At 42.3% G+C, this 17,549-nt stretch overlaps 1 protein-coding gene across 1 annotated transcript; it reads right to left on the bottom strand.

Annotated features, from left to right (window-relative positions):
* Positions 1–4,377: 4,377 nt before the first annotated feature.
* On the bottom strand, positions 4,378–16,308 carry LOC137358232 (repulsive guidance molecule A-like). The gene is made up of 4 exons (XM_068024122.1): positions 16,123–16,308; positions 15,534–15,636; positions 13,674–14,173; positions 4,378–5,997 (listed from the first exon to the last, which is right to left on the bottom strand). Exons 2-4 carry the CDS (start codon positions 15,616–15,618, stop codon positions 5,350–5,352), a joined length of 1,233 nt encoding a protein of 410 aa, XP_067880223.1. The 5' UTR covers positions 15,619–15,636; positions 16,123–16,308; the 3' UTR covers positions 4,378–5,349.
* Between the last annotated feature and the right edge of the window lie 1,241 nt (positions 16,309–17,549).

The raw sequence follows: 17,549 nt of genomic DNA, 5'->3' as shown, positions 1-17,549 counted from the left end.
AATAAACTCTCTATCTTAATTAAGAAACCAGAGTCTGTATCTTGTGGGTCAAAAGATAGTCAACATCCCACCTAAACACACAAAATTCTTACATGTGAGAATGAATGCATGCGTGAGTGACGTTGCGCCCATTTTGGGGAATGACTTCTTTGGCCTCCTTGTCTCGAGAGACCATGGGTAAGTGCCTGGAGGTGGTCAGTGGTTTGTGGAGCAGCGCCTGAAGTGGCTATAAAGGCCAATATTAGAGTGACAGACTCTTCCACAGGTGTTGCAGAAGAAATTGTTTGTCAGGGCTGTTACACAGTTGGCTCTCTCCTTGCGCTTCTGTTTTTTTTCCTGCCAACTGCTAAGTCTCTTCGACTCGCCACACTTTAGCCCCGCCTTTATGGTTGCCCGCCAGCTCTAGCAATCGCTGGCAACTGACTCCCACGACTTGTGATCAATGTCACAGGACTTCATGTCACGTTTGCAGACGTCTTAAAAGCGGAGACATGGACGGCCAGTGGGTCTGATACCACTGGCGAGCTCGCTGTACAATGTGTCTTTGGGGATCCTGCCATCTTCCATGCGGCTCACATGGCCAAGCTATCTCAAGCGCCGTTGACTCAGTAGTGTGTATATCTGTGGATGTTGGCCACCTCGAGGACTTCTGTGTTGGAGATACGGTCCTGCCATCTGATGCCAAGGATTCTCCGGAGGCAGCGAAGATGGAATGAATTGAGACGTCGCTCTTGGCTGACATACGTTGTCCAGGCCTCGCTGCCATAGAGCAAAGTACTGAGGACACAGGCTTGATACACTCGGACTTTTGTGTTCCGTGTCAGTGCGCCATTTTCCCACACTCTCTTGGCCAGTCTGGACAAAGCAGTGGAAGCCTTTCCCATGCGCTTGTTGATTTCTGCATCGAGAGACAGGTTACTGGGGTGATAGTTGAGCCTAGGTAGGTGAACTCTTGAACCACTTCCAGAGCGTGGTTGCCGATATTGATGGATGGAGCATTTCTGATGTCCTGTCCCATGAGTTCGTTTTCTTGAGGCTGATGGTTAGGACAAATTCATTGCAGGCAGCCGCAAACCTGTCGATGAGACTCTGCAGACACTCTTCAGTGTGAGATGTTAAAGCAGCATCGTCAGCAAAGAGGAGTTCCCTAATGAGGACTTTCCGTACTTTGGCCTTCGCTCTTAGACGGGCAAGGTTGAACAACCTGCCCCCTGATCTTGTGTGGAGGAAAATTCCTTCTTCTGATGACTCGAACGCATGTGAGAGCAGCAGGGAGAAAAAAATCCCAAACAGTGTGGGTGCGAGAACACAGCCCTGTTTCAAGCCACTCAGGATAGGAAAGGGGTCTGATGAGGCGCCGCTATGCTGAATTGTGCCTTTCATATTGTCATGGACTGAGGTGATGATACTTAGTAGCTTTGGTGGACAACCGATTTTTTCTAGTAGTCTGAAGAGACCACGTCTGCTGACGAGGTCAAAGGCTTTGGTGAGATCAATGAAAGCAACATAGAGGGGCCTCTGTTGTTCGCGGCATTTATCCTGTATCTGACGAAGGGAGAACAGCATGTCAATGGTCGATCTCTCTGCACGAAAGCCACACTGTGTCTCAGGGTATACGCGCTCAGCCAGCTTATGGAGCCTGTTTAAAGCGACTCGAGCAAAGACTTTCCCGACTATTTATTCCCCACTATTTATTGTTCAATAAATAGTTAATCTTCTGTTTTAAACCTACAAGACAACCTGTACTGTCTGTTTATTTGGCAAGTAAAACACGCAGGAGCTAACTCATCATTTTAAACAAAACACGATTGCGGTCAGCTAGGAGGTGAACAGTGGGAAACACCCACATCCCATACCATCTGTCCATAACATTGTTTATTTATAAAAACTGCTGCACATCCAGTGAAGTTACGGTGACAGAGTAGGAGAAGCTCCAGGGAAATACACCTCCATGATGTCTGAATTATGACATCTGAAATGGGCATTTGACACAGGGATTTTTCATATACTAGTTGATCTGTGGAATGGCTCATGGGTAGTTTAGGATCTGGATTACAGTTGTGATGATAAGCATAGCCTCATTTGAAGCCAGGGAAAGATGCGCAGCAGAGAGGACTGGGACATAGAGCATAGCAGGTAATGGGAGGCCAGGAGAACAGCATACTTTTTTTAAAAGCAAAATACTGCTGATGCTGTAAATCTGAAATAAAAACAGAAAGTGGCGGAAATAGTCAGCAGGTCTGGCAACATCTGTGGAGAGAGAAACAGAGTTAATGTTTCAGATTTGTGACCTTTCATCAGAGCATTTTATTTTAATCGTTCATGGGACGTGAGCATCACTGGCAAGGCCAATATTTATTGCCCATCCCTCATTGCCCTTGAGAAAATGGTGGTGATTTTCCTTCTTGAACTGCTGCAATCTGTGTGGTATATGTACTCCCACAGTGTTACCAAGGAGGGAGTTCCAGGACATCGACTCAGGAATATTGCAGGAACAGTGATACATTTCCAAGTCAGGATGGTGTGTGGCTTGGAGGGGTCTTGGTGGTGTTCCATCTGCCTGCTGCCCTTGTTCTTCTAGGCAGTAGAGGTCACAGGTTTTGAAGGATTGAAGTCAAGACATAGAGCACAGTGGGGTGGGTCTGCAGAGTAGAACACAGCAAGTAGCAAACATTATTCTCAAATTAAAGCACTGGATCTCAGGAGAAATATGAGCTTACCTGTTCAATTGTGCTGGGAATGTAATGAATTGTGATGCCATGTCTTCTGAGGATACTTTTTCCTGATTTGATTTCCAAATTGGAAGGTTTTATGTGGAGCAAAACTATTGCTTTATGCAATCAGAAAGTTGGGGTATGTCTTTAAAGCAACAGATTTTTTATGATTAATAGGCAGATGGGCCACTCACAGAATGGCCTTTGTTTGGAAGTTTCACCATTCCTGTCCAATCCTTACTAGAATTAAGAAAAAGGCCAGCTTATGCTGTATCCTAAGAATTTTTGGCTGTCAGAATAACATGAACGTTAACAATTGTGCATGCGGGAAGTTGTATTTCACCAATGTGATGTGCACATCATGATTTCTAGAAGTCTACTACATGGTTAAACCTCTTCCATCAGGGATCTGGTGAATCCAGCAAAACTCAACTAACTTCATTGCTACATTCCCCACCGGTGCAGTTATAATTTGTTAGTTTTATGTACCAAAAGAAGAAAGTTAAAGTTTTTTGGTTTGTACAACAAATATTGTAAATTAAAATAAGTTTTATTTACATTTACATTTTTATTATACACTTATTGATGTCCTGTGGTGTTGCACATGGGGAGTCAAGACCATGTCCAGTATTCAGGTCAAGCAGATAGAAAGTGTTAGGTCAACTGGATCCAGGTGGGTGAGAGGAAGCAGCAAAAGAGGAAGAGACAAGGAAGAGGGGGGAAATAAAAGGAATAGGGCAGGAAAAAGGAATGGAGGAGAGGGAGCAACCAAAGACAAGGATGCATGGCATGAGACCAAGGCCCGTTTCTTCTCGGTAAGCGGATGTGAAATGGAGAGAAGGAGGAAGGATGAGGTGGGTAGGAAGTGGCAGAGGGGATGACAGCTTGACAAAGTAGACTTTGGGTGGATGAGAAGGGGCAAGGTGGAGGCAAGGTTCTGAGTGGCAGTGGGCCAGTGCCAGTTTTCCTGTCAGTGAGTGCAGGGAACTGCACTAAGCCAGCATCAGGCTCCAATTCTATCTCTGTTGGCATGAGGAGAGAAATTTTCTTGTTTGATGGGGGGACATTTCAATGGGCAGGTTTGTGGCTCAGGGTGGGGGTGATGGTGAGTTCCCCCTTGAATCAGTAGAGAAGGAGAGGAGAATTGTGCTTATTGCAGTGAAGGAGGACCGCAAATTCCGCTGAGTTGACGGGTATGGAAGAATTTCCTTTGTTCGCTATTTTTCCCAAAGTCTTCCAGCTTCTTACCTTGGTTTTTAAAGAAGGCCAGATGGTTAATGTTATGGTTTGTATCCTTCCAATCCTTCATTATCAGCAATCCCCCACTTCTCTCTCATTACTGGCTGCTGTGAAATATATTGGCTCAGAATTTGTTGGAGCGGGGGATCCTATGGTGAACATCATAAGTTGGATTTTCTTCCTCAACCTTAAGCTCCCATTAATTTTGTCCTGCAATTGATGGAAGTCTGAATTGGTACTGGAGTGGCAAGGTCAAAGGGTTATCTGGGACCTTGTTGAGCAATGAAATTGCAGGATTTGAATGGGTAACAAAGCCTGGACATCTGATAATTCAAGCAAAGTGTATTAACATACATTAAATACAAGAAAATGTATAATTCTAAAAGTTTTTTGCCTACAGAACATAATACATTAATATATGAATAAGACAATTTCCTGTCCAGGGTTCAGATTAATTTTAATTCATGAAATTCAGGAACCAAAAGTAGCGCTGCTTACACACAAAAACAATATATTTTATAGCAATTCACAACAAACCAAATTTGATAATCTTCCCCTCTCCTGGTCAGAAATATTTCTTGTTTTTCCAGCCAGTTATTAGCCTGTGTATTCTCAATCTGTAGCATTCAGGTCCAGTAAAGCATTCTTCAATCTGTGATCTCTTTGTTTCTTTTCAGTTCAATCCTTTATTTGTATTCCTCGTGCATTTTTGTCTCTGTAATTTCCCCAGTTTAACTTGCATCCTGGTTGGTTGTGGGCTTTACATGGAACAATTATCAATAATTGTTAACTGATTTCAAAGTGGAAGGCCATTGCAAACCTAAATTACCCCTTTAACAGGGTCCTTATGCCATGAAATAGCAGCCCTAACTTTTTTACGGCGTGTTTAATTAGTTTTTACAGTACAAATGCAGCAATTTCTTGAAACTCATGAGGAAGCCAACAGCATTCCTGATGTAAAGGAGAAAACAGAATGGCCCACCACAGGAAAAAAAGAGTATGTTACTTTTCACAACTGAAAAACAATCGCAGCAGCAAATGGACGAATGTTCTTGAAGCAAATACATAACTCTTTAGAACAACAGCTGACATCCCACCCCCGGGAGAAATCACAGCTTCATGCTTAAAGAAATACTATCTCACAGACACAAGGCAGCTACCCCATCTAAATCCAAAAATGGAGCTACAGGCGAGTGTTTGTGGGTTAATTACCAATCACTTAAAGGGTCTTGGTGCATTTGAAGGAGGCTCAGTCATGAAGTGTCCATTTTGGATTGATGTCCAAAATAGTTTACTAAATGGTTGAATGGTTGAATTGAAAAGCTGCAGCACTGGGTCTGGTTCACACATGGGAATTCAGTGCAGGAAAACAGCTGAGTTCTTAGTTCGGAATTGCTCACAGGCTGTTTTTAAGGCTATAGGCTTTTGTAGGAATTATTGCTTGTTGCAGAGACAATGTCCACAGCACAGAAGCCAACAGGAGCACACAGCAGAGGCTAGGCCTGCCAGACACGCAGTTCCTGAATACGTGAAACGTCTCTTTATCTGGGTGTAACATTTTAGCATCTTCCACAGCCCTGAATGCTGCTAATGAAACATTGGGATCACCAGTCACTAGGATATCAAAGACACAGTATTCAAAATAGACATCTTCCACCAGCAGTCCCTCTTTGCATTTGGCTTTGGCTCCTTCTGCAATGTGGGTGGGGGAGTTCAAGGGAAGTCTTTCTGTGAAAGGACAACCTGATACACAGAGCTGCAGGTCCTGCTCCTGTGTGTGAGAACTTGCCACTTCCTCAGGCATGAGGATAGCGAAGCCCAGGTACTGCCCCACCTGCCGCACTATCAGAGTTGTACCAATGTAACTCGCCTGGATCTCCACATGGCCAGCATCCAACTTTTTCTTAATCACCAGACTGTTGGCCCCATTTCTATCACCACCATTTACAGATCCATCGACAAATGCAACTGGAACATTGCCAATTTCAGCTTGATAAACTTTCTGGTCAATGCATTCCTTGGAGTTCTTGAAAATAGCAGTAACCTGAAAATCAGTGAGAGAGAAATCATTAATCTCTGAACATTGCATTCTGCGTTGCTTGCATTTTGTGAATGGCTGGCTCACATTCTCACTCTTTGTCACTCTCACTCACAATCTGTAAAGCACTCCACTTTTATTCTCAGTCACTAACTCATACTCTGTGCCCCACTCACTCAGTTTTACAATCACTCTGCTCCTCTCATTCAGTGCTCCTTACTCACATTCTATTCTTCCCCTCCTCCCTGACTCTCAGTGTTTCTCACTTGCTCTACATTCCTCATTCACTTTCAGTTTCTGATTCTCTACTTCTCTCACATTCTATTTTTTACTCAAACACATTCCATATCTGATTCTCTGTTGCTCACACTCACTGTGATTTACTTTCACACATTGATCACCTTTTACTTGCGCTCAGTTTCTGATATACTGCCTGTTGTTCATCGACTCTCTTCCTCACTCATTCTGTTCTCACTTTGTCTTCCCTCACTTTCTGTTCCTCATTCATTGTCTGCTCCTCACTAATTCTTGGTCACTTATTGTACTATTTACCTACTCCACTCTTAGTTCACTCGCTTTCTGTTCCTCACTTACACCCTAGCCCCCATTTTAACTTGAGCTGGGAATCAAGTATTTAGGGGCGGAAAACTGCATCGGGCTTGCGTGATTTTAGTATCTGGACCTCATCGCACATCCCCAGCCAGTAATTTGCTGGCAACTCGGTGTGCAATCTCTCAGACACCAAACGGAAGGTACGTGGCACTCAGTTAAGTTGATCAGGTGGGATGAGGGAGATTGGGGCAGGGGAGGTGCAAACTTTACCTCTCCTGCCAGTGAAGTCAAAAAAAAGTAAAAGACCTAGGTTTTTAGGCCTCTTACGACCCCTACTCCTCTTCCAGTTAGATGGACTTGGTGGGAAAGCCACAACTGCTTACTCATCAAGACGCACAGTTAAAATAGCTGTCATACCCCTCTAATGTCATTGGAGCCCAATCTGCATATTTAATAGAGCACCCACTGTCCAGTTTGCAATGGGTGTCCTTCTCACCTGCTCAGAAGAACAGGTCAAAATTGAGCCTGCATAATCAATGTGGGATGTTGGTGGGTGAGTCTCATGGGTGAGTTTAACTGCCCACAAGCCTGGTTTCAAGTCTGTGGCTTGCATTAAGATTGCCCTAATACAAAAGCAAAATACTGCAGATGCTGGAAATCTGAAACAAATCATCAACCTGAAACGTTAACTCTGCTTTTCTTTCCATAGATGCTGCCTGATCTGTTGAGTATTTCCAGCATTTTCTGTTTTTGTTTAAAATTCACCTTTTTCTTTTGTTCTCTGCTCCTTACACATTCACTGCTGGCTGATTTACTCCCACCCCTAACACAGGGACAATGAGGCCAACTAACAGCTGATTAGCAATCATTAACATCAGACCATTAGTGACCATTAATACCCTTCTGCTAGCGAACAGTTGCACAGTTATCTTATTGACGATCAACTTGATTCTGTTAGTGAACATACCACTATGTCAGTGAATGTTAACATCATCCTCTTAGTGACCATGAACACTACTTTCTTAGTGACCATTCAGTTAGTGAACCCTTCTGTTACTGGCTGTTAAGATAATTCTGTTTGTAACTGCCAACACCCTTCTGTTACTGAATATTAACAAGCTTCTTTTACTGACTGTTAACACTATTATCTTATTAAACATTAATAAAATTCTGTTAGTGAATGTTAAATCCATTCTGTTAGTGAACGTTAACACCATTTCGTTAGTGAACATTAACATTACTCTCTTAGTAAATATTAACACTATTCTCCTAGTGAATGTTAACATTCTGTTAGTGACTGTAACACCATTCTTTTAGTGACTATTAGCACTATTCTTTGTTAGTTACCATGAACACCTTTCTCTTAGTGACTATTAACACTTCTGTAACTGACTATTAACGTCAATTTCTTAGTGACCATTAACAGCATTCTGTTACTGAATATTATCATTCTGTTACTCCATAAACTTGAAGTAATCCAAAACTGTATCCTAACTCACACCAAGTTCCGTTCGCCCATCACCTCAATGCTCACTGATCTACATTGGCTTCCTGTTGAGCAACACTTCAATTTTAAAGTTCTCATCCTTGTTTTCAAATCTCTCCATGGCCTCGTCTCTCGCTATCTCTGTAACCTCCTGAAGCCTACAACCCTCCAAGATATCTGCACTCCTCCAATTCTGGCCTCTTGCATATCTCCAATTTTAATCGCTCCACCATTGGTGACTATGCCTTCAGCTGCCGAGTTCCTATGCTCTGGAATTCCCTTCCTAAATCTCCCTGCCTCGCTACCTCTCTTTCCTCCTTTAAGATGCTCCTTAAAACCTACCTCTTTTGTCAAGCTTTTGGTCATCCTCTCTTATGTTTCCTTATGTGGCACAGTATCAAATTTTGTTTGATTATACACCGATAAAGTGCCTTGAGATGTTTTACTACGTTAAAGGCACTATAGAATTACAAGTTGTTGTTGTTACTGAACATTAACACCATTCTGTTAGTGACTGTTAACGCAAGCCAATTAGTCAACATCAAAGTGAAACCAATTTGAAGCTAATTAAATGTGCCAATTTTTTCAGTGTACTGCATTAGCAATGGTGAGGTCTCACAACAAAATTCAATTCATTGGGCACTGGCACCAATACTGAGGAAAGTGAAAGCTGTTCCGTTGGGATGGGTTCCACTTAAATCTAATAGCGACCACTGTCTAGTGAACCAAATAGCAAGGGCTGTAGATAGAGCCTTAAGTTATAATAAGGCAGCTAGGTTTCAAGTGGGTGGAAATTTATCAATATAAAGAGAAATATCAAGGATATAGAGCAGTGTAATGATTTGGCTAAAGATAAGCAAAGTTTGACAGGAAGACAGCTTAACAGTAATAATGCTGCAGTGAATAAGGTCAAATCAGGGAGAAATGATAAAAAGTTAAAATTAAAGGTGCTTTATCTGAACGCATGAAAAATTCATAGCAATATAGACAAATTAATGGCACAGATAGCGATAAATGGGTTTGATCTAATAGTCATAATAAAGACAGAGTTGCATGGCGACCAAGGTTGGAACTAAATATTCCAGAGTACTTGATGTTTCAAAATGGACAACAGACAAAATGGAAAAGGCGGGGTGGGAGGGTAACACTGATAATAAAGAATGGAATAAAGACAGTGGTGAGGAAGGATCTTGGCTCAGAAAATCAAGAAGTATAATCAGTTTTGGTGCAGTTAAGAAATAACAATGGTCAGAAAAAACTGATAGGAATAGTTTATAGGCCCCCAAATTGTAACAAAGGTAATGCAATGTTGTGGGGGACTTTAATGTTAATTTTGACTAGGCATATCAAATTGGCAGTGGTAGTTTGGAGGACGAGTTCATGGAAGCATTTGAGACTATTTCCCAGGACAGTATATCATGGAACCAACCAGGAAACCGGCTATTTTAGATCTTGGAAGGGTTAATTAGTAATCTTATAATAATGGACCATAATATGACAGAATTTCACATGGAGTTCAGAGTGACATACTGAGAAATGAAACTAGAGTCTTAAACTTAAATAATACAAATGACATAGGTATGAGGGACAAGTTGGGTAAGGTTGTTTGGAAAATCAGATTAAAGGTATGATTGTAGAAAAGCAATGGCAAACATTTAAAAACAATACGTCATCACCCTCAATGAAAGTACATTCCATTGAGAAATAAAAACTCCATGGCAAAAGTGGTGCATCCATGGCTAACTGAAAGGGTTAAGGATAGTATGAAATTAAAAGAAGAGGCTTGTAATGTTGCCAAGAAGAATAGTAAGTTTGAGGACTGGGATAGTTTTAGAAACCAGCAAAGAATCACCAAAAAATTGATAAAGAGGGAGAAAGTAGAATGAGATTAAACGAGAAAGAAATATAAAAACAGATTTAAAGAGCTTCTACAAGTATTTACAAAGGAGGAGAGTAGCAAAAGTAAATGTGGAGCCCTTCAGGGCTGAGACAAGAGAAATTATTGTGGGAAATAAGGAAATGGCAGAGTTGTTAAACATCTAGTTTGTATCTATTTTCACAGTTTTTTTATTCTTTCATGGGATGTGAGCATCGCTGGCAAGGCCAGCATTTTTGCCCATCCCTAGTTGCCCTTGAGAAGGTGGTGGTGAGCCGCCTTCTTGAACCGCAGTCCGTGTGGTGTATGTATACCCAAAATGCTGTTAGGGAGGGAGTTTGAGGATTTTGACCCAGCAACAGTGAAGGAACAGTGATATAGGTCTAAGTCAGAATGGTGTGTAGCTTGGAGGGGAACTTGCAGGTGGTGGTGTTCCTATGTGTCTGCTGCCCTTGTCCTTCTAGGTGGTAAATGTCCTGACTTTGGAAGGTGCTGTCGAAGGAGGTGTGGTGAATTGCTGCAGTGTATCTTGTAGATGGTATACACAGCTGCCACTGTGCATCGGTGGTGGAGGGAATGAATGTTGAAGGTGGTAGATGGGGTGCTGTTCAAGCTTTGTCCTGGATGGTGTCGATCTTCTTGAGTGTGGTTGGAATTACATTCATCCAGTCAAGTGCAGAGTATTCCATCACACTCCTAATTTGTGCCTTGTAGATGATAGATAGGCTTTGGGGGGTCAGGATGTGAGTTACTTGCTGCAGAATTCCCAGCCTCTGAGCTGCTCTTGTAGCCACAGTATTTATATGGCTGATCCAGTTAAATTTCTGGTCAATGGTAACCCCCAGCATGCTGATGGTGGGGGATTCAGTGATGATAATGCTATAGAATGTCAAGGGGAGTTGGTTAAATTCTCTCTTGTTGGAGATGGTCATTACCTGGCACTTGTGTGGCATGAATGTTACTTGCCACTTATCAGCCCAAGCCTGAATGTTGTCCAGGTCTTGTTACATGTGTATATGGACTGCTTCATTATCTGAGGAGTCGCAAATGTTACTGAACACTATGCAATCATCAGCTCGCATCCCCATTTCTGACCATATGATGGAGGAAAGATCATGGATGAAGCAGCTGAAGGTAGTTGGACCGAGGACACTATCCTGAGGAACTCCTGCAGTGATTTTCTGAGGCTTAGATATTTGCTCTCCAACAACCACAACTATCTTCCTTTGTGCCAGCTATGACTCCAACCAGTGGAGAGTTTTCCCCTGATTTCCATTGATTTCAATTTTGCTAGGGCTCCTTGATACCACAGTTGGTCAAATGCTGCCTTGATGTCAAGGGCAGTCACTCTCACCTCACGTATGGACTTCAGCTGTTTTGTACATGTTAGGACTAAGGCTGTAATGCGGGCTGGAGTCGAGTGACCCTGGCGGAACCAATACTGAATATCAGTGAGCAGGTTATTGCTGTGTAAGTGCCCCTTCCATCGCTTTGCTGATCATCGAGAGTAGATGGATGGGGTGGTAATTGGCTGGGTTGGATGTGTCCTGCTTTTCATGGACGACATACCTGGGCAATTTTCCACATTGTTGGGTAGATGCCAGAGTTGTAGCTATACTGGAACAGCTTGGCTAGGGGAACGACTAGTTCTGGAGCACAAGTCTTCAGTACTACTGCTGGGATGTTGTCAGGGCCAAAGCCTTTGCTGTTTTGATATCACGTGGAGTGAATCGAAGTGGCTGAAGACTGGCATCTGTGATGCTGGGGACCTCAGGAAGAGGCCGAGATGAATCATCCACCTGGCACTTCTGGCTAAAGTTGGTTGCAACCATCTTCAGCCTTGTCTTTTGCACTGATGTGCTGGGCTCCCCCATCATTGAGGATGGGGATGATTGTGGATCTTCCTTCTCCAGTGAGTTGTTTAATCATCCACCACTATTCACGACTGTATGCGGCAGGACTGCAGAGCTTAGATCTGATCTGGGATTACTCAGCTCTGTTCATTGCATACTGCTTCCGCTGTCTAGCATGCATGTAGTCCTGTGTTGTAGCTTCACCAGTTTGGCACCTCATTTTTAAGTATACCTGGTGCTGCTCCTAGCATGTTCTCCTGCAATCCTCATTGAAGACACAAAAACATACCATAAACCAAGGATTTAATCGGAATGAGGAAGTTAGAGTAATTAATATTAGTTATGAAAAAGTATTGGAGAAATTAATGGACTAAAAGCAGACAGGTCCCCTGCATCTGATGGTCTACATCCTAGAGTTCTAAAAGAGGTGGTTGCAGAGATAGTGGATACATTGGTTGTTATTTTCCAAAATTACCTAAATTCTCAAATGGTCCCAGTGGATTAGAACCTAGTAAATGTAACATTGCTATTCGAGAAAGAGGAAAAAGAGAAAGCAGGGAAGTATGAGCCAGTTAGCCTGATATCAATTGTGCAGAAAATGCTGGAATCCATTATAAAGGAAGTGGTAACAGGGCACTTAGAAAATAATAATACGATCAGGCAGCTTCAATGTGGGAAATCATGTCAATAAATCTATTAGAGTTTTTGAGGATGTAACTAGCAGGCTAGATAAAGGGAACCATTGGATGTAGTATATTTGGATTTTCAAAAGATGTTTGATAAGGTGCTACACAAAGGTTGTAACACAAGATAAGGCTCATGTGCTTGGGGTAATATATTAGCATAGATAGGGGATTGGTTAAAGGACAAAAACAGAGACTGGGAATAAATGGGTCATTTTTAGGTTGGCAAGCTGTTAGTAATGGATTTCTGCGAGGATTTACAGTCTATATTGTTGGCTTAGATAGAAGGGACCAGGTGTAATGTATCCATGTTTGCTGATGATACAAAGCTAGGTGGGAAAGAAAGCTGTGAGGAAGACTCAAGGAGTTTGCAAAGGGACATAGACAGGTTAAGGGCGTGGGCAAGAACTTGGCAGATGGTGTATAATGTGGGTAAATGTGAGATTCTTCACATTGGTAGGAAGAGTCGAAAAACTGAATATTTTTTAAACAGTATCTTAAATATTGGCGTTCAGAGGGATTTTGGTGTCCTTCTACATGAAATACAGGCAGTTAACATGCCAGTATAGCAAGTAATTAGGGAGGCAAATGGTATGTTGGCCTTTATTGCAAGGGGGTTGAAGTAGAAGAGTAAGGAAGTCATGCTATAATTGTACAGGACTTTGAGACGACACCTGAAGTATTGTGTACAGTTTTGGTCTCCATACATAAGGAAGAATATACTTGCCTTAGAGGCAGTGCAGCGAAGGCTCACTAAATTGATTCCTGGCATCAGAGGGTTGTCCTAAGAGGAGGGGTTGAATAGAATTGGCCTGTATTCTCTGGAGTTTAGAACAATAAGAGGCAATTTCATTGAAACATATAAGATTCTGAGAGGGCTGTTTCCCCTGGCTGGAGAGTCCAGAACTGGGGCCATAGTCTCAAGATAAGGGATCAGCCATTTAGGACTGAGATAAGGAGAAATACAACTCAAAGGGTTGTCAATCTTTGGAATTCTCCACCCCAGAGGGCTGTGAATGCTCAGCCATTAAGTACTATATTCAAGGCTGAGATTGCTAGATTTTTTTGACTGTATGGGAATCCAGGGATATGGGGATTGGGCAGGAAAGTGGAGTTGAGGTCAAAAATCAGCCATGATCCTATTGAATGAAAGAGCAGGCTCAAAGGGCCGTAAGACCTACTCCTGCTCCTATTTCTTATTTCTTATGTTTAAAATACCCCTCGGTCATGACCTTGCTGATTGCCGATATGTTGCGATGTGAGGAGATAGGCACATTAGTCATTTGCACAGATAGGTAATTGTTGTCAATCACTGGCCATGCGCCCTGAACTCTGCATGTCTGAAAATCATTGTAAAATGTTCTGATGTGGAGATTCCCAAAGACATCACAGTGCAGGTAGGTGGGTTTCTGCCGTTGTTTAAAGTAAAAGCTCTTTTCATATTTGCAAGTGTCTGGCAGATGTAGATTCTCCTGATTATCTGTCGGGACATGTGGACGAGGTAGTAAGACTGCTCCTTCCTTGGAGCAATTATGCTGGATCATTAAGTCCTCAATTCCTTGCACAGCAGAATGGTACACCAGGTCACCGCGGCAGAACCAAGAAGTTCGTTGGGTACAGAGTGAGTAAGATCGTAAAGCAATACAAAAGTCTTCATTCATAGAATTGTCAAGATGGGTCGTGGCAAAAACATATTCAGAATTGCATCGAAGAATCCTGCACTGCGACATCACTGCAATTGGAATTAAGGGTTAAGAATCCTTAGTAACAATGCAACAACATATTAACTGGGCATATTAATCATTAATACCACCGCATGTATACCTCAATCAATACTAAAACCATAGGTACATGGGGAATGAGGATAAATCATTAATAACACCACAGGAACACTGGAACTAGGGGTAAAAATCATTAATAACACCACAGGTACTCTGGGACATTTTTATTCGTTCATGCGTTGTGGGCATTGCTGGCAAGGCCAGTATTTATTGCTGATCCCAAATTGCCTTTGAGAAGGAGGCAATGGGTTGCTTCTTGAAGATAACTGAGGGGCTTGCTAAGCTATTTCAGAGGGCATATAAGAGTCAACCAGATTGCTGTGGGGTTGGTGTCACATCTAGACCAGACCAGGTAAGGACGGCAGATTTCCTTCACTAAAGCACATTATGAGCCAGATAGGTTTTACAACAATCTGGTAGTTTCATGGTCACCATTGCTGATACTAGCTATTTTTTATTCCAGATTTATTTAATTAATTGAATTTAAATTCAACAGCTGCTAAAATGGGATTTGAACTCATGGTTCTTGGCCTTGGATTACGAGTCCAGTAACATAACCATTTATGCTACCGTACTTTCAGAAAATTCATTAATAACACCACAGGTGTACTGGGACTGAGTAAAAATAAATCAATAACATCACAGGTACATTGGGACTGTCAGGAAAATCATTCATAAAACCACAGGTACACTGGAAATGAGGTACAAATCATTATAATACTGTAGGCAGAGTGGGACTGAGGGTAATTCATCAATAATACTGCAAGTACCCACTCTGTCCCCATCACAACCTTTTTCTGTCTTCCCATCTCTTATCAGAACAAGTACATTCAGTGTTTATTTGAATTTTGCACTCTTGTTCAACCTAAATTCTGAAGTCATTCTATGTCTTCTTCTTTAACTCTGCATCATCTCTGCAGCAGATTTCCTTTGTGAGTAGTACAGTAAAATTGTGAAAGTCTGTGGAAGTATGAGTGTAAATGGTCAGTGCACAGAACACCTATAAGAAATCTTCTTCCAAGACATGAGGATCAATCTCGTTGTACGACTACTTGAACTCATTACTGTAGATTTTGACTTTGCCCAATCATGTAAAACAGGTGACAGCAAGTCGACAGCTCATTTTATCTCCCTCCGGATTTTTATTTTGATTGAAGTAAAGTTGAATGTGGAACATATATATAAAAACACGCACACATGTATTTGTATGTATATGTTCATAGATATGATCATGTGCATGCACATTCAGACAAAGACAAGTTTATAATTAATTATGAAGGACACAGTGTGGACTATAATTAAGATATTTACCTGTATTACAGAAATGGTAGACCAGCACAATCCTGAGTGCAGATAGTCGCAGTTGCTGTGAAGTGCAGGAGCTGAATGTCTCCATAATTTTCAACCTGCACCTCTGATCAAAGAGCAAAGAGCAAAGTTTATAACTGTCATTGCCCCTCACACTCCAACTGGACACCATCATTACCCCTCACACTGCACCCTAGACACAATCATAACCCCTCACAACGCACCCCCGCTGCTGCATCATGACCCCTCACACTGCACCCCCATTGCACCATCATTACCCCTCACACTGCACCCCCATTGCACCATCATGACCCCTCACACTGCACCCCCATTGCACCATCATGACCCCTCACACTGCACCCCAGACACAATCATAACCCCTCACACTGCACCCCCATTGCACCATCATTACCCCTCACACTGCACCCTGAACACTGTGATTACCCTTCACATTGCACCCTGAACATCCTCTTTATCTGTCACAATCCACCCCCACATGCTTCATCATTTCCACTTGCAGTGTTTGCAGCGCTCACATGCAGCAGCAAATAGATCATTATGTGTAAACGTGTCAGAATAGTTTTGTACTTACAGTCTTATTGGATACTTATTCCTTTTTAGTGCTTGGTCCTTTCTCATTTTATGTATTCATTCCTTTTGGATGTGCATCTGTCTAATTGGTATTTCCACTCCGTTTTAAACAATTAACTAAAATGTTCATACAGTTAAAACTGTCAGTGTCCTGATTCAGCACTGACTGACTGTCTGTGTACCCCATGTATCTCTGGACTTTATGTGTTTAGAGAAAGTGAAATGTTTACTTCTGTGTAAATATGCAGAATAGATAATAATTAATCTGTGATATAGTTTTCATCATTGTGAAAGAAAAGTGAAGAAGCCGAGGTCCACAGTGCCAAACAGCACCAGGCCTAAAAAACAGACGAAGGATTAGATAAATTAGCAAGTTTTGAAACTGACATCAAGCTTGAGTTTTAAAGCTGAAGAAGGTAAGGAGTCCAACCATTTTGGGATCCTGGGAATGAAATTAGTTACAATCGAAGAGTTTGCAATGAGTCTTGATTTTTGCTTAGTGGGAGTAAGTGAGAAAGAAGAGAGTTTAAAACATGTTATTTTGAACTTAGGGTGAAGCAAGTATTTTATCACCTGCAAATCAATAAATATCATCAGCCAATTGCACTGATTTTAACCTGCGGCCGGAATTGTGGTTGCAGCTGGCGAACCATATAGCCCTCTCAGGGAGTGAGGGTCAGATTTGAATGAACACTCAGGTCTCATTTATATGCCTCAGCTCTGACGCTGGCAGGAGTTGCATCACTGCCAGCAGGCTGGAGTCATATTGATGGGGGGGTTAAGGTCACTGCCACCAGGCACCCATAGAAATGTTTCCCAACAAGGTAGGTTAGGATAGAGCGGGGGGAGGGTGCTCAGTAAATCCAACTTCAGGGGGTAGAGTGGGCAAAACCCCGGGTAGGGGTGACTCAGGGTATACTTGTGACATCAGACAAAAATGGAACATTTAATTTTTAGAAAAAACAGTGAAGGGACCTGTGTCCTTGGTGTTGCCAGTTTTTGCTGACTGGCTGGAGACCTTACAGGCTGTAATCAGGCCCACAGTTAAAATTAGACTTCCGGGTAAACTAGGCCTCTGCTGTTCTGGGGCGAGCAGTCTTCCCGTACCTGAAGAAAGGGATGTAAAACGGTATGGGTGAGAACACAACAGGAACATGGCGCAAACCCCCCCGCTTCTACTTTGCTCACGCCCTGGCCCCCCACACCCATACTGTTCCCTATCAAATGGGAAAGGTTAATATTGGCTCGATAGAATTTTAAATTGCATGAAGAAGCTGGCTATCTGGCCCAGCCAGTCCACATTGATGTTTATCCTTCACATGAACAACAGTGCTAATCATATTTATCCATTCTGTTTCCATATCCCTTCATCCCCTTTTCCTTCATCCAGCTATCCAATCTAGTCTTGAAAGATGATGCAATTTGATG

This window comes from Heterodontus francisci, chromosome 3 (assembly GCF_036365525.1).
Source record: "Heterodontus francisci isolate sHetFra1 chromosome 3, sHetFra1.hap1, whole genome shotgun sequence".
NCBI classification, from domain to species: Eukaryota; Metazoa; Chordata; class Chondrichthyes; order Heterodontiformes; family Heterodontidae; genus Heterodontus; species Heterodontus francisci.
The sequence above is the reverse complement of the archived record's forward strand: the minus strand, read 5'-3'. Positions and strand labels throughout refer to the sequence as shown.